The sequence below is a fragment of the Hydra vulgaris genome, chromosome 14 (genome assembly GCF_038396675.1).
Source record: "Hydra vulgaris chromosome 14, alternate assembly HydraT2T_AEP".
NCBI lineage: Eukaryota > Metazoa > Cnidaria > Hydrozoa > Anthoathecata > Hydridae > Hydra > Hydra vulgaris.
In genome coordinates, this window is record NC_088933.1 from 20,919,823 (window position 1) to 20,945,529 (window position 25,707).

The following is a 25,707-nucleotide window of genomic DNA, read 5'->3' on the forward strand; positions in this document are numbered from 1 at the left end:
TAATGAAAAACCCTAGCTTCAAGTATAACACAAATATCTTTTTTTTCATGTGCCTAGATTGAATAAAAACATCTTGGCCCTCTTTAAACTTTAAAATTTTTCTAATCACTAAAGTCGCGAAAGGTAACAGCGTTAATAGAGTCATCCAAATCATAGCAAACAATCGTTGAACTGCAATCTGGATTTTAACATTAATCATCTTCAATCTAAAGTCTACATTAAAATAAAAAAATTGTAACATTCTTACGCAAGTGATGATTTCTTGCTGAAATCATTTTATTTTTTTAAGATTTATTTTTCTATATTATAAGTCTCACTGCAAATTTTGGGCTATTTATAAAAAAAAGATAGATGATAAAAAATCAACTTCAATAATAAGATTAATAATATTATGGATAAACAACAACAACAACAACAACAACAACAACAACAACAACAACAACAACAACAACAACAACAACAACAACAACAACAACAACAACAACAACAACAACAACAACAACAACAACAACAACAACAACAACAACAACAACAACAACAACAACAACAGCAACAATAACAACAACAACAACAACAACAACAACAGCAACAACAACAACAACAACAACAAATTAATTTTATATTTAAAATTTTTTACATATATCGTCAAATTCCAAAATCGTAGATAAAAATCGGTTGATAGATTTCGAAAAAACGAAAGTGAATAAATTTACCGCGAACTTTAGTTTGTTTATTTTTATTGTTTAACCAGAATAAAATAATATTAACAAAAGGTTTTGTAATATAGATACAGTAATTACATTATATTAGGTAGATACAGTAAATACATTATGACAAAGTTTAATGTTAACATAATATTTGATCTACTTATAACAGTTCTAACGTGTAAGTATTTATAAAAGCTAGAGGTGTATATGAATTTGCTATTAATTTCTCATATGCAAACTTTTTTCTGTTCTTTTTTTTTTAATAACGAGTGTTGTTTCTTTATCTTATTCCCAAAGTTTCTTTATTTTATTTCTAAAACATTAAATTTACGTATTTGAAAATTTAATACAAAAAATAATAGATCTTTGTTAACATCAATTACAAAACAACTAAAAATTTTAAGAATGAGTTGGTTTCAGAGACTTAAGACAACAACATTAATCTGTGTTCCCTCACCATGTCAAAAAATAACCTATCAAAATGCCTTTCTTGTAACTCACTTGTGGGCTCTGGTTGTGTGTCTAGTTACTTGCTTAGTTTTTTTTTTTTTTTTCTAGATTAAAATTTTATCTTTATTCTTTTAATAAATTTTTATCAAACTAATATTCAACATTTTAAAATGGTATTTGTAGCATTTGATGCAAAATTTGTTTTCTTTTTTTTTGCTTACTTCTTCTGTAGACATGGTTCGGCAAGGTATGTTCTTTCTGTTTCTTCTTTTCTTTGTTTGGTTTGCCAATTAGTACTTTAACTATTCAAATAGCCCTCTCTGACAAATAATTGACCATATTACATTTAATACTAGATCCAAACTCAAGTTAAAGATCATTGAACTCCCAGAACTGTGAGGGGTTTATAAACCACTGCTACTCATCTTTTCCATGACTAATCTTATCAAAGATGAGTCAATATTGCTCAGATACTAAAGAACAAAGGGAAAGATTCAAATCTTGTGAAAAGTCTAAAGAGTGAAGAAGCTATTTGTAACATGTTCAAGTGGATATATTTTTGGTTTGGAAGAAAGTGAACAATGCAATGCTTTGACAATAATTTTTTCTGCTTCATAAAAGCACCAAAGCAAGCAAAACTAAAGTAGAATCAAGGTACCAGCTGTGTCTGTCAAAAGATTTTATTGTTGAAGTAGCTCAAAAAAGATTTATATCCATGAATTTTTTCATCTGCCAAATCTTAAACAATATTTTAAGAATATTTGATAATTTATCAATCAAAAATGTAATCAAATCATTTTTTGTGCTGTGTTTTTTATTTATTATTCATATTTTAAATCTAAAATGGGTCAGCAATACTACTCTAAGGAACTACCAAGTCTAAATGATGCTGACAAGCATAACTGTATCATGAATGTTTTTTATATTTTCCTTGGATAAATTTGGTTTCCAATAGTAAATACATTTTATTTATCATGCAGGATTCATGACAAAAGCCGTATTGATGTTCTCTACTGTATTATCGTTTTTCAAAAAACTACCATCAAAGATAGTTCAGCTACCTCCAGATAATCCTTTCTTGATTTATCATCCTAAAATTAAAGGATTTAGTTTTGAATATTATGATCATATAAATCAGGTTTTAAATTATTTTTAACAATTTTAACAAACTACTGTTGAAATCAGTAGTATCTAAGCAGATACATGTACACTCTATTTAATGACTAAGGTTATATTAATCTTTTAGATTATAAACTATATGAAGCTGCTTTTCTCCAACACCTAACTCAATATAAAGAATGCATAGTAGTTTTCCCATTTACTTTTACTAGTACTAATCTGTCTTTTGTCACTGAAGCTTTATCTGTATATACTTTAAATAACTTTCCATAAAAGTGAAAAGAAGTCAGCTTATATGTAGAGTTAGTCAAGTCTTTTATATTCTGTCTGTTTTATTGAGCTTCTGAACTTATTACTTTATCAACAGCTAAGTGTGAGGATGGTTAGACACAACAAATTTTTTTTTCTTCCTCCTGATATAGCTATAACATCACTTATGATAGCAGTTTGCTGGTTGACAGAAAATCTTTCTCCTACAGCAGTTCTTGCCATAAATTTTGAATATCTTTAGGTAGTATTGTTCTTTATTTTTCCTCTTGAGAATCATCTTAGATCAATTGTAACAGTGATTGCATTTCAAGCCTAAAGAAATATCAGTAGCATCACTTTATGAGCTAAAGGACTGAATCTTTTTTTTTTTTTTCTTTCTTTAAATGATTCTCTTTTTAGATTTTTTCTTTGTAGATCATTCATTAGCTTTTTTAAAGATTAAATCAGAAATGACAAACTTATCTTATTTCTTTTTACATTTTCAAGAAAATAATGTCCATACATTTTCTTTTGTCTTTTTCCATCTGTTGTCATTTTATCAGTTATAGATTTTATGTAATGTCCCAACCAAAATATTTACAAAAATTCAATTAAGAAGTTACATCTATTCTAGACTGCTCTTGGTGTTGTTCTGTTTTAAGGGTATGCAGCATTTTGTCTTTAATTTTGGAAGAAAAAAAGTGGATAGTAAGCTTTATTCTTTTTATGTTATGCATTGTGAGAATATACAGAAAAAGAATTGAATTAAATGATGCTTTAGGGTGGCACACACAGGGTTGAAAACTGTCAAAAAAAGATAAAATTCAAAAAAAACTAAATTTCGTAACCCATGTGCCAGCTTTAATCTTTTTTTAAATTAAAAAATCTTATGAAACAAATGCACAAATTTTAAGCTTCCACTCTAGTCCAACAAAAATTTTGACCTAAATATGAACTACTCAAGTTAAAACACTATGCAGAGGCATATTGACATTTAAGTAAATTAACATTTCCATTAAATGTTAATTTCCATAACATTAGATATTAAATTGTATTTTATATGTATTACACTAATTGTATTTTATTATTTTAATATATAAGAAAATGGTACGATCATCAAGGCGGCCACATTCTTTACTGTCTAATTCATTTCAAAGTGATAGTAAGTAAATTATATATTTATGATTTTAAAATAAAGTTCTATATATTTAAAGTATATATGTATTGATTTTTTCAAATATGCTTAAATACTTATCCAGAGCCAGCAACACTTATCCAGAGCCAGCATTTTAATATAAGGAGGAGGATAGGAGAGGTGCAAAATTGTCAATTTCTAAATAAAGTCTATACCTTGAAATTTCTATACCTCTTTACCTTGAAATTAAAGGTTAAAAAAAAGATATTTTATAAAAAAATTGCCCATGCAAACTCTCTGCCCTCCTGTGGGGACTCATCCCCCTACCCTGGATGTGCCCCTATATTCCAAAAAGCACAAAATCAGAAAATAAGCCTTAAACTTCTAATTATAGTACATTAGTTTTAAAAAAATTAAGCTGCTCTTAAAATTTTTAATAATAAAAAAAAATTCTCCTATTACTTATCTATTGGAAATTCTAAAATCAATATATAATTTAAGTGAATGGGGAACCATTCTCTCTTTATGACATAATAATAATAATCTAAGACATAATTGTATCTGGTCAAAACCTGTTAATGTAAATATCAATAACTTTAGGAAATAAAAGATCTGTTTTTATACAAATTGTTGAATGAAGAAATTTGATCAGAACTTCATTGCATAAGTTAACTGTGTAAATACAACAAATAAAAATATGCTTTATATTTTTATTTGTTGTACTTATACAGTTAATTTGCACAATGTACTGATCTATAAGCAGTGTAGTTTTGATCTATATATAACATAAATGTTTTCTGTATACATGTTCATACATGTTGTACAAGATTTTAATCTTTTATTTTTATTTTTTTATTATACACATAGCCTTTAAGGATTGACCAGAAATCTTCAATAAGTCGTATTTCTGGGACACAAACCAACTTATCAACTTAACATAACAGATATTTTTTTCATCTGGGTAATTGGTTATACTTCTGGCATAGTGCACAAAGGCCAAGCCAGGCAAAAATATATAATTACCATAATGATTGATAATTAAAGGAATCAATCATTTGATGATGAAGTTATTTTTATACACTTTTTCCAGTTAGTTTCCAGTTCTACTTTTTTGTTGTTAAATAACAATATTTTATGAACCAAATGAGGTATCATCCTGAAATTTTGTACATAGACAGTCTACCACATGGCGGATACAAATTTCAAATTGAAAATTTTTTTGACCACCATAATTACATGTAAATTAGATAATAAAGGCATATATTTTGGGGTATTTCAACAGTCAAATGGTGATGTCACCTTGGTCATTTTTTTGAGGCATTAATTTTTATTTTATTTACAGACCATATAGTAATTATTTAACATTTATTAATTAGTTAAGTAAATATAAAAATTCTGCAAAGTAACACGAAACTAATATTTGGGTAATTCCACATCAAATCACCCAGTCCATTGAACCATGTGTCTTCTTTTTGTGATATAAATAAATTTCAAGGTTATTATTACCCTCAAAAAGACTTTAACAATATCTTTTTACAACATAAAGTTAAGATATAGCTAATTTTGTCATAAATAAGTTAGCAACAAATTTTATTCTCACTCAGCATATATATAAGCTTTACTTAAAAGGCTGTATTTAGAAAAGTTGAAAAGTGCAGTAATATATTTTTAATTAATAGTGATGTTTAATACCTAGATTGTAAGTTATAACAATGCCTCCCAAAAAATGACCAAGGTGACATCACCATTTTGATCATCGAAATACCCCATAATATATATCTTTATTATCTTATCTACATGTAATTATGGTAGTCAAAAAAATTTTCAATTTAAAATTTGTATCCGCCATGTGGAAGATTGTCTATGTACAAAATTTCAGGATGATATCTCATTTCAACTTGGAAGAAATGCAGTTAAGTCATTTTTTAATATCTCCAAGTATAGCAAAAACTATATAAACTCTCTATTTAAAGTTCGGAAGATATCGACTTACATACAACAAAATAAAATAAACCTAATTATCCATCTATTAAATGATAAAGTAACTTTTGAAAACATCAATTCTCAGCTTAACTATTGTTCATTAAAATATTCATTTTTAGATGATATGAAGGAATTATGTAAAATAAATATGAAAAACTTAATTCAGGATAAGAAGAAAGTGAAAATTAATATTTCAGAAAATATAATTCCTGAAGACACTTATTAAATTTTAGTACAGGCAATTCAATGTTGGAATGCAAAACAACAGCAAACAATTTTCAAAAATACTCTTGAAGAAAACATTCCCAAGTGATCTACACGTGATCTCTCTATACATCTTAAACTATTTTTATGTATTTTCAGCTTGTAAACACATTTACAGAGGGTGTTTAATAAAATAATAAGAAATAAATTTGGTTCATAAAATAATGCTATTTAACAACAAAAAAGTATTTTTTTTTGTTGTTAAATAGCAAAAATGCTGAGTCAGCATAAATAAGAAAATTGAATCCTGAATATCTCAAGAACCGTAAGGGGTTGGAGGTTTCAAATTTCAGATTTAAATAATTTTCATAAACCCTATAACATATAAAAAAATTAGCAAAATCCAAAACATGGGGTAACATGAGCCTGCTGATTTGACATGGAATTACCCTCACAAGAATTTTTTTTTAAACTTGCTTTTGTATTTATATTTTACATTTTTGGTGCATTTTTTGGACTGAGTAAAATCCAGTATTAGATTTTATATTTTTATGTTTGTCCCTGTACGCTAAGTCCCTGTTTTTGCAGGTGAGCTTCATATGTAAGAAGTGAGTTCTCATTTGATTTCAACATTAGAAGTAAATTGAAATGTTCAATTTTGTGGCGTTTGTAAACATGCTGATCAAGTTTATCTAAACCAATACCTGTTCCGTACTTATAGATATGTAAACTGGTTCTAAATCTTAGGTTATTAGTTTTCCCAATATATGTTACTTTTTCATCATATTCATTTCACCATAGAAAATAAATAATGCCTTTAGAACTACATGATATTTTCCTGATAATGTTGTAAAAATGGTTAACAAACTGAAGAAACATAGTATATTACTTATTACTGCATTTTAATGTGACTTTAAAACTTTGCATTCATTGTTTAATGAAAGCTGGTACCCTATTGAAACTTGATGTATTTATGTGTCTTACCCCTATAACATTTTAAAGTTACATTACGTCTCAATCAGTTACAATTGGTAACAAGGTTACATTCTCTAATTATTAATTAAATATTAAGTTAATACACTTGAAAATGCTGTAAATGTTTGTTCATCTATGCCGTTTTGCTAAATGCTATTTTTTATTTTATTTTTATTGTTAATAGCTTCATCTCAATTGGTTACTTAGTCATGGAAAAAAAAAAGTCTCAATTCGCAATGTTACCTCTTAACTATTTTTTTTTTCGAAAAAAACTTTTCAAAGTATAACCAATTGAGATGTAACCCAACAACTAAATCTAGATTTGAGACGTAACTAAATTACATCTCATATATAGATTTTTTTAACGTTACATTATGTCTCAATTAGTTAAAAACAAAAAAAAAGATGTAATGTAACATAAAAAAAATTATATTTGTAACATATTTTAGTTACGCTTCAATTCTTAAATGTTTTACGTTATGCTATGTTTCGGTTGGTTATACTTTTAAAGGTAATAAGTACCTTAGATTGCCTAAGTACCATAAGTTGTTTTAACTTTTAAATGTACTTTTTTTTTTTTTTTTTTTAGGTAAATACAACTTTTAAAGCTTTAAAAGTAAACGATGATAATTAGCAGTTTTAAAAAATATTTTTTAGTTATAGAAAATTTATAACTAAAAAATATTTTTTAAAACTGCTAATTATCATCGTTTATTTTAATTGTAAAATAGATATTAATTAGTTACTTTTTTTTTTGTAGCTAATTTGTCACAAAAAAAAAAAAAAAGTTTCAATTTTCAAAGTTGTCACAATTACTTTATTTAAACCTACAAAAGTGTAACTTTTGTAGGTTTAAATAAAGTAATTGTGATTAACTAAAAAGTGTAAACTAAAACATAACTTATCGTTAACAAAAATCTATATATATATACAATTTTTTAACTCATTTCTCCGCACAGCGGCCATGTTCGTCAAGGTTCGTGTTTTGGAGTTATAGAGTTAAGAGAGGGTTATACCACAAATAAGTAGCCTCCTCGTCTGTAGTGGCCTTCTCGGCCTTGAGGAGGTGAATTAACAAAAAAAAAAAAAATAATAACTATATTTTAAAAATCAATTAGTTTAAGCCAATTATGTGTATAAATTGTGCTTTCTGTCTATACTTTCTAATTTATCTTTCTGACTTGACTTCACTCTTTTACTAACTTATGGTTTTCTTTTACATCTCTCTCTCTTTCTCTCTCTCTCTCCATATATATATAAATGTTTATATGAAAAAACAATAAAATAGAAAGATACAATAGGTTACAATATTACATGTTATTAGATCAAAATGTTACGTGTTCTTACATAAAATTTTACACTTAGCGTTATGTTAAAGTGTTACCTATTGTTACGTTACAATGTTATGTCTCGTTTATGTAAAAATAAGGGACCTTTTGCACATAACTTTACGTTACACTGTTATGTATTGTTACGTAAAATGTTATGTCTCGGTTACTTAAAAATAACGGACATTTTGCACATAACATAACAAATCTTGTTTACATTACAATACGTAATGTAACTTTAAAATGTTATAGGGGTTTAATTATTATTTGATTAGCTTGATAGTACAATAAAGATGTTTACAAAAACTGATTTTGAATTATTGTTTCAATAACTAAGTTCAATTTGTTATCTAAAACAATATATTACCATCTAATTTATCATAATTGTAACTATTTGTAGTAATATCAAATATGTAACTATTTATCAAATGATCAAAATAAATATTTGTAAAATTTGTTGTTCTAAAAGTATTAGATTGTTCTGTTCTCTTTTCTAGGGTGCTTATCCCTGTGGTCAAGCTTTAATAATTCTATTAATAATGACTTTAACTAGATAGGGGGATCAAACTAAAAACCTTTTGAGTTTTGTGTTGTAAAAGTTTCCATTTTTGCGAGGTTAGGAAACAAAACAAAGAATGTTTTGTTTTTTAATAACTACATCTCAACCAGACTGCAAGCAGTTACTTTTAAGTTAGGAGTTGCTAACAAACAAAGAATTTGTTAAAATGGAAGGAAATAATTAACAGAAGATTTGTAAAGTTGTAGGTTGTATGAATTATAAAAACTTGAGGATGGTAGAGTTCCAAAGCATTGATGTGCAAGGAAAAAAACTAGAAATATCTTAACATAAGAGAGATACAGTAAAAGAATGCAACTTTGCTGAACGATTAGTCAAGCAAGATTAAGTTTTGGTTAATAAAACTAGTAATGATATTATTTGTAGAATAGAGAAAGAAATATAACCTTACTACAGTGAGACAGTGGTTCAAACTTGGCAGATAGAGCAAATACATATTCAATTGCATATTTTTATATTGGAATATTTAACTCATAAGTACATGGAAGTGGAGGATAGATTTTCAATTTATTGTTGGTCATGTTTTTAAATTTTATTCAAAAAGACTATTTTAAGTCAATAGTCAAAGAACTTTTACAGTTTTCATGAAATGTAAGCTAAACAACACATATATAATTTACGTTTTTTAAAAGTTTTATTGAAAGGCTGATTATTATTGTTTTTTTATTAAATAATGTACACACATTAAATCTTATGTTTTTAAATGAAGATTCTTTGTTAGGCACATTTAAATTAGAGCTGTAATATGTGCAAGAAATATTTACAAGAGTTTTGTGTAGAGGTGAATCATAGGAACTATCACCAGAATTGACAGAGCAAGAGGATATGGCATAACATTAACTTTTTTATTCTTAAAATCCTTTTTTTTTTTTTTTTGATGTCATAATTTTATTAAAATAAACTTACTTAAAATAAAAAATTCATTAAATTTGAAATAAATAAAATATAAATTATTATTAATTAATTTTTAGAGTGTGATGTAAGCATACATTATTTTTCTACATTTTTATTTATTATATATATTTCATTTTATCATTAAGTTTGTTTTTTTATTCACTTAAATCTTACAGCATGATGCAAACATTATTTTTTAAATTTTGTTTAGGCAGTTATTTTGTTAGGCAATTATGTTAAAAATTAAATTATTAATATAAAACAAAATTATAATAATAATAAAGAAATAAAGTAAAATAAAATAAATTTTGTTAAATACACAATAATTGCGTTTTATGATTTTAACAAATACTTCTTATATATCTTACTTGATTTGTTTGCTTTTGCTTAACTAAGGTCAATATATTTTAATCATCTTAGGATATATATATAAATATACATATAAATATATATATATATATATATATATATATATATATATATATATATATATATACATATACATATATGTATATATATACATATATGTATATATATAAATATATATATGCATGTATATATGTATATATATGTATGTATATATATATGTATGTATATATATACATATATGTATATATATACATATATGTATATATGTATATATATACATATATGTATATATGTATATATATATATATATATATATATATATATATATATATATATATATGTATGCATATATATATATATATATATATATATATATATATATATATATATATATATATATATATATATATATATATATATATATACACCCTATACATATATATATCTTTTAAAAAAAACATATTTTGATCATTTTAGGAAAGAAGCAGAAGATATCTGATCTTGCTGATAACCCACTTTGTGTTTTAGCCACAAAATGTGGTTTTATTTTTTCCGATCATATTAATCAACCAAATGAGCTAGGTTTGATCATCTAATGTGTTATTATGAAATGTTATATAATTATGATTTTCAAATTCAGAATAGGTAAACTCATAAAATCTTGTAGCTTTGTTTATTTATGAAAAAGCTCTTAAAACTAAAGTGAAATTAATAAGGAAAATAATGTGAAAATGGAAAATAAAGTGAAAATGTCTGAGAAAAAAGTAATGTTAAAATATGTATACATAAAATGCGTTTTAAGCTTTTAAAACCTTTTTTTTTTTTTGAAGTTTTTTTCTTTCATCTACAATTTATATCATATCAAAACTTCTGTTTTTACTAGTTTTTACTTAGTACTAGTTCTTGTTTCTATTTTTGCTTTGTTTTTTAGAAGCTAATTTTAAGTTTTATCTTATTTTTTTGTAAAGATTTTAAAGACAATTGTGCTAAAATTTTTAGTTAAAAAATAGATTAAACATTCTTATTTAATATTATGTTCAATCTTCATCTATCCAAAAGTATATTTTCATATTTGATATAGGTTTATGATTTTTATCCACTCATGCATTAGGTAAAGACATTTCAGTTAGCTGACTGTCAGGCAACAAACTTTCAAAGAACTCATTTTTAATCTATAATGTATACACGGTTTGTAGATTTGGGGTCCTAATATCAATGAAATACCCTATGAAAATCTTTTTAAGGGGTGATAGTGCATGTCTATGGTAGCCCAAAATAAAGGGTTTTGATCCCTCATTAACATCCAAAGCATAATTTTGGTCAAGAAGTTTATAAGCTTTTGCATACCATATCGCGATCTATTTAAGTGCTTAAAATGCTACAAGACATGCTTTGTTTAAACAATATATATAATATAAAATGTAATGCATAAAAACAAAACTTTTTTATTTTAAAATTTTTTATCCAAATATGCATCTTATTGCTGTTCCGATGTATCAAGATAAATTCTCAAGTTCGAACTTTGCTCCTCGGTTAAAAAATTACCGGCCAATAATTTTTTTGGGAAATGGCAGTAATTATTCAAAGAAGAAAGCAAAATGTAAACACAGTGAGCGCTTTTTAAATAAATTTAAAAATGCCTACATTTGCAAAAACTCATGAAGATTGCAGAAAATCTGTTTGTGTTATATGCATGAAAAAGGGTGATCAAGAGTTGACTGAAAACTATAAGTTGAAAATTCTTCAACTGATTCAAACAGACATAGATTTCAGTGATGAAAGAGTGCCTTTGGCTACTTGTGTTTCATGCAGATCTCAAATTGGAAAACTTTGTGCTGGAAAAATCAATCATGACTTCAAGTTAACTTCTATCAAACCTACAACCAGAGTTTCGTCAGTTTGTGAGTGCCTTTTATGCCAAATTGCCAAGATCAAAGGAAAGGAGAAGCATCCATTTGACAAATTCAAAGAATCCGAGGAAAAAATTCCAAAGCAAACTTCTCAGAGTTCTGAAAAGCGCTGCACAAAGTGCTTGTCAATTATTGGCCGAGGACTTCTTCACAACTGCACTATTGGAACTCGCCATGAAAACCTGAGAAGAATGGCCACAGATGATCCCGTAGGTGCAGAGCAAGTGGCTGCAGCAGTCTTAGCATCCAAAAGCGCATCTCCAAATGGCACTATTAGACTCAGTCAGCCTTGTGGAAAACTTTTGCCATTGAGGAGAGGTAATTACTTCTATTGTCTAGTTAATTATCATAGTATCATTATGCTAAATTAAAGGCATTCAAAATGTTGATTCACAAACATTTAATTTATGACCTGTAATAATTAATTATGAGAAAAAGAAACAAGAATGCTTTTATATTAATTAAAATGCTAATTGCAACTGCTTTTATTGAAAATTCATCTCTTAATTAATTACCCTGCTTCAATTTTATTTCATCAACCTAATTTTACTTTAAATCATCTCATTGCAAGAATAAATTTTTTTTTCCTAATGGATGTTATTTTATTGTTTTCAAAGGTCGGTCATCGGCTCAGCAGCTATTCAAAAAACTACTCACAACAGAAAATATGGTTCAAATTCAGCAAAATACAGGACTTTCAAACAATGGCATGCGAAAACTAGGTTCAGCACTAAATCAAATCAGCCCAATTAGATTGGTGGAGCCAAGTTTTCTTTTGAAGTTTGCTCTAGCCATCCAAAAACTTAATGATCAGTTCATGGTCAGCAACATCAGATTGGCTGAGAATGGTCAAACTTGTCAAGTTGTGCACTGCTAGAGCCTCAGCAATCTCAGTGATGTTTTCAGAGCATCGCGAAAACTATCAGAATCTTCTATTTTAAAACTTGGGATTGATGGTGGTGGATCATTTCTGAAAGTGAGCTTCACTCACATTGTGTTGGAAGAAGATGAGCCCCCACACAGCTCAGTACAGAAGACAATCAAGCTGATGGCACCAGCATCAACCAAAAAAATGAGTGTTAAGCAGCAGATCAAGACTGTCTCAAAACACTCCTGAGAGTTAGCAGAATGTGAAGGCCATTTTCGACCTCATTCAAGTCAAAGAAAAATCCCAAACAGGTTCTTTGGTTGTCTCTTGTGACCTAAAGCTGGCCAACATTCTTTGTGGCATTCAGTCTCACAGTAGCAAACACCCTTGTTGTTGGTGTGATGCTGCATCTCCAGGTCTTGAAAATTGTGGACAACTTCGGACCTTTGGCCAGATTAGAAGACAGCATTCTGAATACATCCAGGCAGGAGGAGATTCAAGAAAGTCGAAGGAATTCAAAAATGTTATTCATGTACCTTTGATTGAATTTCAAGATGACAAGTTTGTCCTTGAGGCTATTCCACCAATGGAGCTCCACTTATTACTTCGAGTTGTGAACCACATCTTTAAAAATCTTTGCGACCTGTGGCCAAGGGCCAAGGAATGGCCTCCATCACTTCATATCCCTATCCAGCCTTACCATGGGGGGCATTTCAATGGGAACAATTGCATGAAGCTTCTAAGAGGTCTGGATAAGCTTCAACAGCTTTCAGAAAAAGAAGGTTTCAGTCCAGCTCTTGGCTTCATTCAAACACTCACAGTATTCAAAACAGTGGTCACTTCGGGCTTTGAAAAAAGCCTGGACCCTGACTATGAATCCAAGATTGAACAGTTCAAACTTAGCTACACCAACCTTCCTATTTCTTTGACTCCCAAAGTGCATGCAGTATTTTACCATGTGCCACAGTTCATCAAGATGAAACAAACTGGACTCGGCCTCTTTAGTGAGCAGGCAACAGAAGCTCTACATTCCAACTTCAAATCTCACTGGGAGAGATTTAAGAGAAATCCATTGCACCCAGATTATGCCAGTCACCTTTTAAAATGTGTCATTGACTACAACAGCAAGAGAATTTAATTTTTTTAGAAAAGAAAATTTTCTTCAGAACATGCCCTTTCTCTGTAATCCATTAATGTAAATCCAAGGTTGTAACAGAACTTGAAAACAAACTCACTTAGAAAATAAATTAATTAAAGAATATTGGTTTGAATTTTACAGGCTAATATGTTGTGTTTTGTAAAAAAAAATGCAAAAAAAAATTTTTTTCAACAAACTTTTTGGGCTACTCATAGCCTAAATGTATGAGTATTTCGTAGTAAAACATTCAAAGCTAAATAAGTCTGTTGGATTTTAATCCAGGATTTTCAAATCACTCATTTTGTGTTCCATATGACATGCACTATCACCCTTTAAAAGGGTTTCCATAGGGTATTTTATTGATATTAGGACCCCAAATCTACAAACCGTGTAGAATAGAACTGTAAAGTATATTTAAACCAATTAAACACTAGTTAAAATGAAACGCAATTAACATAAATACTGTTTAATCTAGTCATTTTTATGTCCAGTTGGATATTGCCATAAAAATTGGGTTGTTCAAACATAATATACGTAGCAGATCTGTCAAAGTATTTTATGTCCTAAATATTTTCTATTGACATGCTTTGACAATTTTTTGTTTAAATTGTTTTCTGCCAACATAAAATATGTTCGATATATTTTATGTTGGCTATATTTTCTATCAATTTTATTCTTTTGATTAAAATTGATAAAAAATTTTAATCAAAAAAATCAAAAGAATAAATGTTTTAAGATTTAATTTTTCATTATGAAAACTTTTGTTTTCATAATGAAAAATTAAATCTCATAACATTTCATGGGATATTACGAGAGTCTGTAAAAATTTTTTGTTATTGTTAATTTTTTGATTTAAGTTTAAAAAAAAGTTTTTATATCAATTAAATCCAAATTGTTTTTTACCACCATGATGGAGTTTAAGAAATCAATTGAAATAGTACATAGACGGCTACAAGCCAAAGAAAATCCTGAGAAATCATGTTCAACTTTTATATTGGAGAATGCTGCAATCTCAACTACTTGCAGTATTTTTATCAGGCTGATTTCATTTTGTTTTTTGATTTTTCTTCCAGTACGCAAGAGTATTGAATTTAATGTTTAATGTCACTTGTGATTCATTAAGAGCCCATTTTAAAATTTTCTAATTATTTTTTATCTAAGATGATGATGATGATGATGATGATGATGATGATGATGATGATGATGATGATGATGATGATGATGATGATGATGATGATGATGATGATGATGATGATGATGATGATGATGATGATGATGATGATGATGATGATGATGATGATGATGATGATGATGATGATGATGATGATGATGATGATGATGATGATGATGATGATGATGATGATGATGATGATGATGATGATGATGATGATGAGCTAAGCATTCGAAACTGTTATGAAACTGTTATACTTTTTTGCATATATAAAAGAAAAAATTCCTATATTTTATATTCCCTATTATATCCTTGATGTTTGATAGTGCGTTACAATATGAAAGAAATGTGTTTGAATTTAGAAATGTATTTGGATTTAGGATATATTGAACAAATAGTTGATAAAACCTTAGGCATATTTACTTGAGAAGCTTGACAGTTTGGCAAGATTTTGGCTGCATAATTGGAAAATGTCCAAATGATATCTACACAACCTGCACAGATCATGAAAAGAACATGACATATGCTTCAAATATTTTTAAAATGCACAAGATCAAATAACAATTAGTTGGATCATTCTGTTCAGTCATGTTTTGTGGCACACATGTGTCAGCAAGCTGCCAATGACACATAGTATCATTGTTTGAGGATCTAATAACATCAGAAAAGTTGCTAAAGAATCCAAAAAAGTAGCATATATTCAAAATCTTGCATGACATTACACCACCCTGGGATTCCACTTTTTTGATGACAAATGGTTTCCATACCAATACAAAAGCATATCAAAGCCTAATATTATAGAGAAATCACACAGTTGATCAAAATCCATCAAAAACTTTGCACTCAACAAAAACAAAAAAAATTCTGATGAATAAAAAATGATGATGACGATGATAATGATGACGATGATTAGCAAAGCATTCAAATTAATTATGTAATCATAGTGCAATAGTAAATTATTTTTTTAATAAACTAATCATAATTATTATTGTCATAAGTATATTAATTGTAATAATTTATAAATTTTAACCTCTTTATAAAATGAATTGAATGAGCTGAATATAATTTTTATAACAAATATATCAAAATCTTTCAAGTTCTTCAGTTCAACTCAATTTAATTTGGTGTAAAAGTTTTAAAATTCTTTTAACCAATTAAAATTTTTTAACCTATTAAAATTTTTTAACCAATTAACCAATTAAATAATTGTCTTTTAAATAAGTTTAATTAAATTTACTGTCTCCATAACAAATCAAAGACTTATCAACTAATTCTCTTAAAAGCTTAAAAAAATGACATGATAAACAGAAATTATATTTGTGTATGAGATAAGTATTTAAAAAAAAAAAAAATTTTTTTTTAAAAAGCTTAGTAACAATATAATAATTGTGCTGAAAAAACTCTAATCAAGAGAATTAAAATAAATTTTAAATAAGTTTTATTAAATATTTTATTACTTATCATAATTAATAAGCATATTTAATTCATTTTTTAGATTTAGCATAAATGTATTTTATACTGAAAACAATAAACATCATTTTCAATTTAAATTGCAAAGTTTAAATTGTAAAAATAATACTATTGCTTTTATCTAAGGTTCAATTTTTTTGTTCACAAAATCTTTTGCGATCCAATTTTTCAACGTGGAAACTTTTGATGTTTAACATGATGTTTAACTTTTGATGTTTAACATGATGTTTAACTTTTAGTTAATAATTATTAGAAGTGGTTTTTTTTAATTTTTATCAAAAGAATTTAAGAAATTATTAAGAAGTTTTAAGTTTAGTCATATTAACAAAAGTCACTTTCTTTAATAAAAATTATATTTGAATTTTTATATTCTAATAAAGGAAATTGCTACTATAGGAGTCTCATTGAAATTGAAAAAAAAACATTAGCCATTTTACTTGAGCAAATTATATTTTCTATTAATATTACTGCTGTAATTCATCAACCAATACATCATTTACATATTATTTAATGTTCTGTATATAAAAACAAGCTTTGCTGCTTTTTTTACTCCTATCTTGTTTCTTAACTTGAACTGAACGAGCCTAAAAGTTGAAATATTTCTTTCAAGTCCAGCACTAGAAGCTGGTGCGTTTAACAAACCTTCAATATTCATGATATTGTTGCAGTCCAAAGATTTTAGAGATTTCCACTATTCTATTGTTGATACATTTTTAAAAATAGATTCACTATACAAATTGCTTTTATCAAATTTACTCCATCTTGATGATTATTTTGTATATATTTATTATCTGTGTAACATGCTTGCTCACATTTTCAATGTTAAGATCATTTGCTAAAAGATTTAGCATACAAGCAGCACACCAATAAGTAATTATTCAGATACCTCCTTTAGATGACAATGCTTGTTGCATTAATTTTATATTAGCCACATTGTCAGTCACAAAGCTTTTTACTGTTTACTTTTTACTTTAAGCTTTATTGCTTTTATTATAAAGAGAATTCTATTGCTTCTCTTGTCAATTGTGTAAGATATAAAATAACGGTTACTTCATAAAAGTTTTAATTAATTTTAGCTATTATTGAACTTTAATGTCTTGAATGTTTAAAAAATCCATTGTAAATGTAACTTATTTAATGTACACAATTTTTATTATATAAATATATATATATTTTTAATCATTAGGTTTACTGTAATTATCTCTTTTAATTAAAAGGTGCCTTAAAGCATTGTGAAAATTATTAACCTTTAGTTTAAGTTAAATGAATAGAAATATTTAAATCCAAATGAAAATTAAGATAATAGTAAATATGTATGTTAAATGTTTTGATTCAAATAGTCTATATGATATATTATATTATATATAGACAATAATTATTTGAATATATACATAATATATTATATATAGATATATGTATTTTATTATATTACATATATATATATATATATATATATATATATATATATATATATATGTATATATATATATATATATATATATATATATATATACATATATATATATATATATATATATATATATATATATATATATATATATATATATATATATATATACATACATATATACATATATATAATATATTATTAAATATAGACAATAATTATTTGAATATAGTATATATATATATATATATGTATATATATATATATATATATATATATATATATATATATATATATATATATATATATATATATATATATATATATATATGTATATATATATATATATATATATATATGTATATATATATATATATATATATATATATATATATATATATATATATATATATATATATATATATATATATATATGTATATATAGAAATGCCTTTTACGACAAGATGCTATTTAAAAACAACTCCTTATCTTTGGATAAAACGGTGAACACAAGCAAAGTGATATCTAAGAATCATTGTCATGGCACCGGTTTTAACTGGGAGGGGAGGCTACTAAAAGAACACACTCTCACCCCCTCCCCCTCCGAATAATTAAAAAAGAGTTTCCCTAAATAAACTTTAAAATCGTCACTGATATATATATATATATATATATATATATATATATATATATATATATATATATATATATATATATATATATATATATATATATATATATATATATATATATATATATGTATATATATATATATATATATATATATATATATATATAAACAACACTCCTAGCATGTTCTTCCTATCTACTCAGTCAATCTATATATATAATAAATTCTACATGTATATACCCGTTGCTGCATTTAAAAAACAAATAGGCAATACCAAATAAATAACATACTGTAAATTTAATATATATAAGAAACTATTTTTCAGAAGCATCTTTATAATTTTAACATCTTTATGGTGTTAAATAAGTGCATTCACATTTACATGAAAGTGTTTACATGAAAGATATAATTCTATTTGAAAACACATGCATTGATTACTTTCTTGTTGAATTTTTAAAGTTTAAAAAAAAAATAGTTTGGTTTAAATGAATATTTTTTTGATTGGTTTAAACCATTGGTTTAAACCATGGTTTTAACCATTGGTTTAAACCTATCAACCCTGATATGAAATAACTAATGTTTTATTTTTATGGTTTAAAATAAAAGTTTTAAGAAGCCTCATTATTTGAAAAAAAGCAAAAATTTGTTGTTTTCATTTTATTATTCAAATTAAATTTAAATTTTTAAATAAAATAAATTTTTCTTAAATTTATTTTATTTAAAAATTAAATTTTTCCTTTATTATTCATCTATTTCATTTTTATTTATTCGTTTTCATTTTTATTTATCTACTTCATTTTTTTTATGTTTTTTTTTCTATCGTTCTTCACATTTTTTTAATTTTTTTATCTTTAATTAATACTATTTGCAGGTGTCGATCAAATTATGTTTCAAAAAGATTTATCAAAAGCTTTAAAGAATATAAATGATGAGGTTTTATTTTTAATTCTTTCCTTTTTTCTTGCAATAAGAATATTGTGAAATTTATCAGATTTATTGGCTCAATGCACATAATATTTGGGTTGGCTATGATCAGGTTTTGATTATTTGATTGATGTTGATGTAGAGTAGGCATTAAGAAAAATGGAAAGTGTTAGCTTATTTGTGTTGTTACAATAGGAAGATTACCATCCTTGGTTTACAAGCTCTTCCTACCCTAACCCACAATTAAATCGGGGGTTTGTATTGGAGTTCTTCTGCCATGTAAATTACTTTCACTTCCCCAATAAATAATAAATTTATTTGTAATACTTAGACGCAATGTTTCAATATATTACTTTTAGAGAAATGTATTACAATTATTTCAATGATAATAATAACAAATGTTTCAATGTTTTACTGGTGATAATAATAATAAATAAAAACAGTATTGTAAAGATTAAGTGGAAGAAATCATTTAAAAGAATACTTTATTATTTTGAAAAAAAATTTATTTATCTTTTTTAATTTGAACATGTTCTGGCTGGATTATAATTTATGCTTGTGTTAAAAAATTTTTTTGTGGTGATTTATATTAAATTTTAAATAGTTTTATTACATCCACACTGTAACTTTTGATTTTTTTAATTATGTTTGTTTAAACTAGCAAACAACTTTCATTATCAACATATTTATACAAAATTTCAAGGATTAATGAGAGGAAAAAGAAAGAAGTCAATTGTAAGGCTTGTAGGTCTGTATACCTGCTTAACTCGCCTTTAAACAATCTACATACAAACTACTATCTAATTGCAGTGTTCTTTACTATTACTTCTATGTGACCTCCTCTAGAGGTAAAAACTTCAAACATGTTAACTTAAACTTTTCATGGTATTCAACAACAGAGCATGTTATCTGCAAAGTTAGAGAAGTTTGTAATTTAAATACAAAAAAGTACCGCTTACACTAAAAAATTATAAATTTTTTGAAGTTAGCAGGTTTCAGTAATTACTTGAATTCTGAGAGAAGCATAGTAAAAAAAGTTTTCTCAATGTCAAATATATTTTGTGCAACAGTAATAACTTTTAGATTAAAAATGAAGTTTCTGAAAGCCACAAAAATAATTTTTACAATATGTTAAAGTAGTCTTTTGACATCATATGATGTCATATGATTACGTGATCTGACATCATATGATGTCTTTATTGGTCCTAAACCTGTTGAGAAAATTCTTTACACTGATGCATCAGTGCAAAGAATCCTCTTTTGAAGTCGTTTTTGTAAATAAATATGTTGTTGAACTAGATATTGATTTAGATTTTGCAGCCATAAGTTTTTATCTCAATTTAAAATATTGATTTTTTATGAATCAAGCAGAAACAGTAGTCATCAGTTTGGAACAGCATGTTTTAGTGTAGAAAGGGAAATAACCAGGGAGGGTCTTAATGCAGCAACAATTTCCACAGTGCTGTTCTCAGTATTCAAAATCAAACTTTTTTTATTCTAGTATAGTGAGCTATTTCTTTGAGAATATATTAGAAAATTATCTGTGAGAATATATTAGAAAGCTAAAGTTGAGCATTGAATCTATCAGAAAGAGTTGTTACAGATTTTCAGCAGTGAAAGGAGTCGATACACAGTAGAGGATATAGAATGATTATATTGATTTAATGGCTAAAAAAAATGTTAGTTGTACATTTTGTAAAGTTATTAAGCATATTGAGGAGGACATTAGATAGACAACTTGTAAAGGCAAAGATTTAGAATCTAAAATTTTTAGAGATATTCTGTATTGTATTATATCATTGAAAACTTGGTACAATTCACTTTTGATTTAACAAACTAAACTTACTGTATTTTTCATCTTTTCCTAAAGCTTGACATCATTGGTTAAGAATTTTGCATATAATCTAGTAAGTTTAAAAAAAGGTATTTTTTAAACTTACTGGAGGTAAAAAATCATCTGATTTTTTTGCCTTAAAATCTTCTTAACTTCAATGTTATCTATTTAAATGGATGCTTTTTGCCTGGTTTTTCTGAAGCATGAACCATTCTATTCTTCATTTCTTTTTGATCAAAATATAAGCTCTTTTGAAAGTTACTATAATTCTTAAGGAGTTTTTTTAGTGTTAAATTTAAGTATTCACATATTTATTTATGCTGATGTTCTTCAACAATTCAATACCATTCCAAATGGCAGATATTGCAGGCAGTTGTAAACCAAGCTTTTACATATAGATGAATTGTGAATATGTTGGATTTTGTGTTTTTCTCATTTTGTCAGTCTGAATTGATTTCTCAGCATTCAATTTTTAAGACCCTAGATTACTTTTGTCATTCACGCTGCTAGATGGAGGCTGGCTGGTGTTTAATATAACCCCTTTCCCCCAGTAGGAAGGCTATCTAAAAAATAAAAGTCAACTCTAAAAATTGTTTATAATAATCACGCATTTTCAGTAAGTTCATATCTTTGGCAATGTTAGAGACACAGTTGTATGTGACATTATCAGACACTGTAAATTGATAGCTAGCTTTATCAATGGTACTCCATTTGCTCTCAAGTAACTTGTAAATCAAGATATCACTTTTCCATTTTCTGTTCAAGAAGAATGCTTGCACCAGTTTTCATTTCAGAATTTACTGAAGTTGTGTTAAAAGATAAATATTTTTAATTTTTATTACTTTGTGCAACCACAGATTCATTAACTGTTAACAAACATGCTTCTACAGTTCCAGATAGAAGCTTTGGAACAGCAAAAAGTTGATCCACACCTTTGGCAAACACTGAAATCAGAAGGCTGTCTACAATTACTGCTATTGTTTTGCTGCAATTTACTGTCCTAGTGGATGGTCAGCGAATTATAGTGAAAAATTTTAAAAAAGAAAATGAAATTTTCTTTTTTAAGATTTTCTGCAACTTTTTTTCTAATTTAGATTTTTAATATTAGTCAGTCTTTTTCAATGAAAGACTGAATGGTTCTAAGGTTCGACAACCAACAGATTAAATTGTTGGAATTAATTTAATTGCATCTTTATTTCAATGTTTACTTCTAGTATGTCAACTAGTATTTGAGTTTTTTTGGTTTTAGAGTTGTTGGTTTGCTACTTACACTCATAGCAGAACCCAGAAATTTGTTATCGATTCTAGTGTCACTGTTGTATCAGCACTTTCATCATTTTCAAATGATAAATGTGTTGACAGAGTAAATTTTTTCTTCACAAATTCTTTTTTCTTTTTTTACTTTTTTCTGTTCTTCATAAACTTTTTCATTTTTGGTCAATACCAAATTTAAAATTCCAGACTTCAGTTGTTTAAAAAATTTTCACTAATGATCTGCAAGCTGTTGATAACTGGTTATATCAATCATATTGCATCAAATGATCAACAAACTTTTGATAACTGATTATGTCGATCATATTGCATCAAATGATCAGTAAACTATTGATATCTGGTTATCTCGATCATATTTCATCAAATGATCAGCAAATTATTGATAACTGGTTATGTCGATCATATTGCATCAAATGATTAGCAAATTATTGATAACTGGTTATGTCAATCATATTGCATCAAATGATTAGCAAACTGTTGATAACTGGTTATGTCGATCATATTGCACCTAAATAATATTAGTAAAAATATAAACAAAATTAGAAAAAGCTTAAAAACCTATGATGGCAAAACTAAAATGTAAGACTATTTATTTAGAAATAACATTGTTAATAAAGAAAATATTCTTTTTGGAATTATAACTGACCCTCAAAAGCTTGTATGTGCTCTGAGACTCTGCAGAATTATATGGTCAAGAAATGATTGTAACTTTTTAAAGGGATCTGCTGCTGAGGTCGGACTAATGTCAAAACATGGCTTTATTCTTTCTTTATTGAAATCATGAGAAATGATGCTTTCTTTCAACACTAAAATTTTGTTTGGAGTTAGATAAAAAAATTAAAACTGAATTTGTTTCAAAAATTTAAATGCAAAAGTTTTGTAAACTTTTTGTAAATTTTTACAAAAAATTTTGTAATAGTTTTAAGTTTTTTAAAATGTCGGAAAATATTCTATTAAACAAAATTATTATTCAAAAATATTTTTATTACAATTAGCTGCATAATTAAACACAAATTAGTAATTACAAACTGTAATTAATAAAATGGTATATACTATAATGTTATAACTATACTACTGTTATAGTATGCAAAATTTTTTAGTTGATTTAAATTTTTGAAAGGAGTTTAAAATTTAAATCAACTAAAAGATGAAAGGAGTTTAAAATTTAAATCAACATAAAATTTGTAACAATTTAAGTTTCTAAAAAACATTGAGTTTTTATATTTCAATCAACAACACCATCATTTTTGTTTAAATGTTGTTACATATTACCTTATATTTTCATTTTTATATCTATACCTTACTTTTTTTTTCTTTTTTTATTATTTATGAATATGATAAACTTTGTAAACAATTGCCAAGTTTTGAAACATGTTGAAACATTTTTTACATCACATAGAAAATTATCTTTATTGTTACATTACTATTGTAATGTAACTAATAGCATGCGTAATAATAATGAAATAGTTGCATAATTATGAAATAGTTGCATAATTATGGTATAATTATTTATAAATTGTATAGTTATTGATCAATGTTTTATTGTATAAAATATGTATAATTTATTGTTATGTACTAATGTGTTTATTTTTATTACCTTGTAATTTTTACTAGTTAAAGTCTAACCTTATCAATGGTCTTATGGATTTGTGGAAAGACCACAAAAGGTGAAAATATATTTATATCAAATAATTATACCAGTTTATTTGAATTAATTTGGTAATAATACTTAATACTCTATTTATGTAATATTTTTTTTTATAAACTTAAATTAAAGTTTGCTACTTTTAATTATAAATTACGTAGTGTTGAATATATGCAGTGGTCATTAAAAATGACCACTGCTTATAATGATTAAATTTCAAATGATTTTGAAATCTTTATAATCAAGAGTTAAATTAGGAGTTTCATAGAATTTAAAAAAACAAACAAGAATTTACCTCATATGAAACTTCAAAAAAGGGAAATCTCTTTCTGTTATATTATTTTATATTTTCTGTGTTGCTTATACTTTTTGGCATTTTAATTTTGAATTACTATGGTAACTAGAAAGTAAAGAAAAAGAAAATATAAGAGCTCAATAAAGTAAAAGAGCAAAAAAAAAACAGAAGTTTTCAAACATTTTTGATGTTTGAGAAAAAAAAACTTGATGAATATAAGCTTTGTGAGCATGATGAATCAGTTGCAGTAAAATGATACAATGCTGATTAATTATCAATCATGCAAGACTGTAAATATCTTTCTATTCTAATTTATTATCTTTTTGTCTGTTTGAATTGACTTCTTAGTATCCTTATTTTAAGAGCGTAGTTAACTTTTGCTATCTCTTATTCTGGTTGGTAGAACAAGATGATAGTTTTCTTGAGCAGTGATCATGTTTGTATTTGTAAAAAGAAGAAAGAGATGCGAAAATAAAAAAATACAATAGACTGGAACAATTCTTTGTAGCTTAGTAAATTGTTGTCTGTTCCTTTAGGTAGCTGACTGATTTTCTTGCTCAACAGTACAAGTTTTATAGAGTATAACAATTTTGACATCCACCTTGCATTGTGCAAAGCACCTGGTCTATAAAATCCAGAGAAAATCACATTTTGCCTATTACTTAGATACAACAATGTTAATTTAATGAGTTCTCTATAATCACCTCTGTTGAAACGCATTGCTTCTTGGCAAAGATTGGTAATGAGATCTTTTTTGTTTATCAAAGACTGTAAAATTTGAGGGATTCAAGGTCTTCAACATTTTGGCTAATCAGAAGCTCAAAGTTTTTCTTAAATCAAAAAACCAAACAATTCAGTCAATAATGCAGATGTCATTTAATTTTAAATGTTAAATAAAAATAAAATATTTTACTAAATTGTATTGCTATAAAATACCAATCTTACAAATAGATTGATAACCTACACACTGTTTCATATATGAGTTTTTTTAGTATTATTTCTCATATGTGATGTCTGTAAGGAAGCTAAGAAATGGCTTGTTCAATATATTTTGCTTCAAAATACAGCCTGCAGTTATAGCCCCGGTGTGTAATGCTGTTGTGTCAAAAACTATGCCTACCAAACAATCTATACAATTCCACTCTTCCAGT

General features: G+C 26.3%; 1 protein-coding gene across 2 annotated transcripts in view; it reads left to right on the forward strand.

The window, feature by feature from the left end:
- Positions 1–3,610: 3,610 nt before the first annotated feature.
- The window catches only part of LOC105844068 (Fanconi anemia group D2 protein), a 119,391-nt gene continuing 97,294 nt past the window's right edge, over positions 3,611–25,707 (forward strand). For both annotated transcript variants that reach the window (XM_065817679.1, XM_065817680.1), the window contains exons 1-4: positions 3,611–3,687; positions 10,468–10,572; positions 19,458–19,519; positions 24,231–24,283. In XM_065817679.1, the coding sequence (XP_065673751.1) occupies positions 3,630–3,687; positions 10,468–10,572; positions 19,458–19,519; positions 24,231–24,283 (278 nt within the window). In that variant the 5' untranslated portion in view covers positions 3,611–3,629. The remainder of the gene's footprint in view (positions 3,688–10,467; positions 10,573–19,457; positions 19,520–24,230; positions 24,284–25,707) is intronic.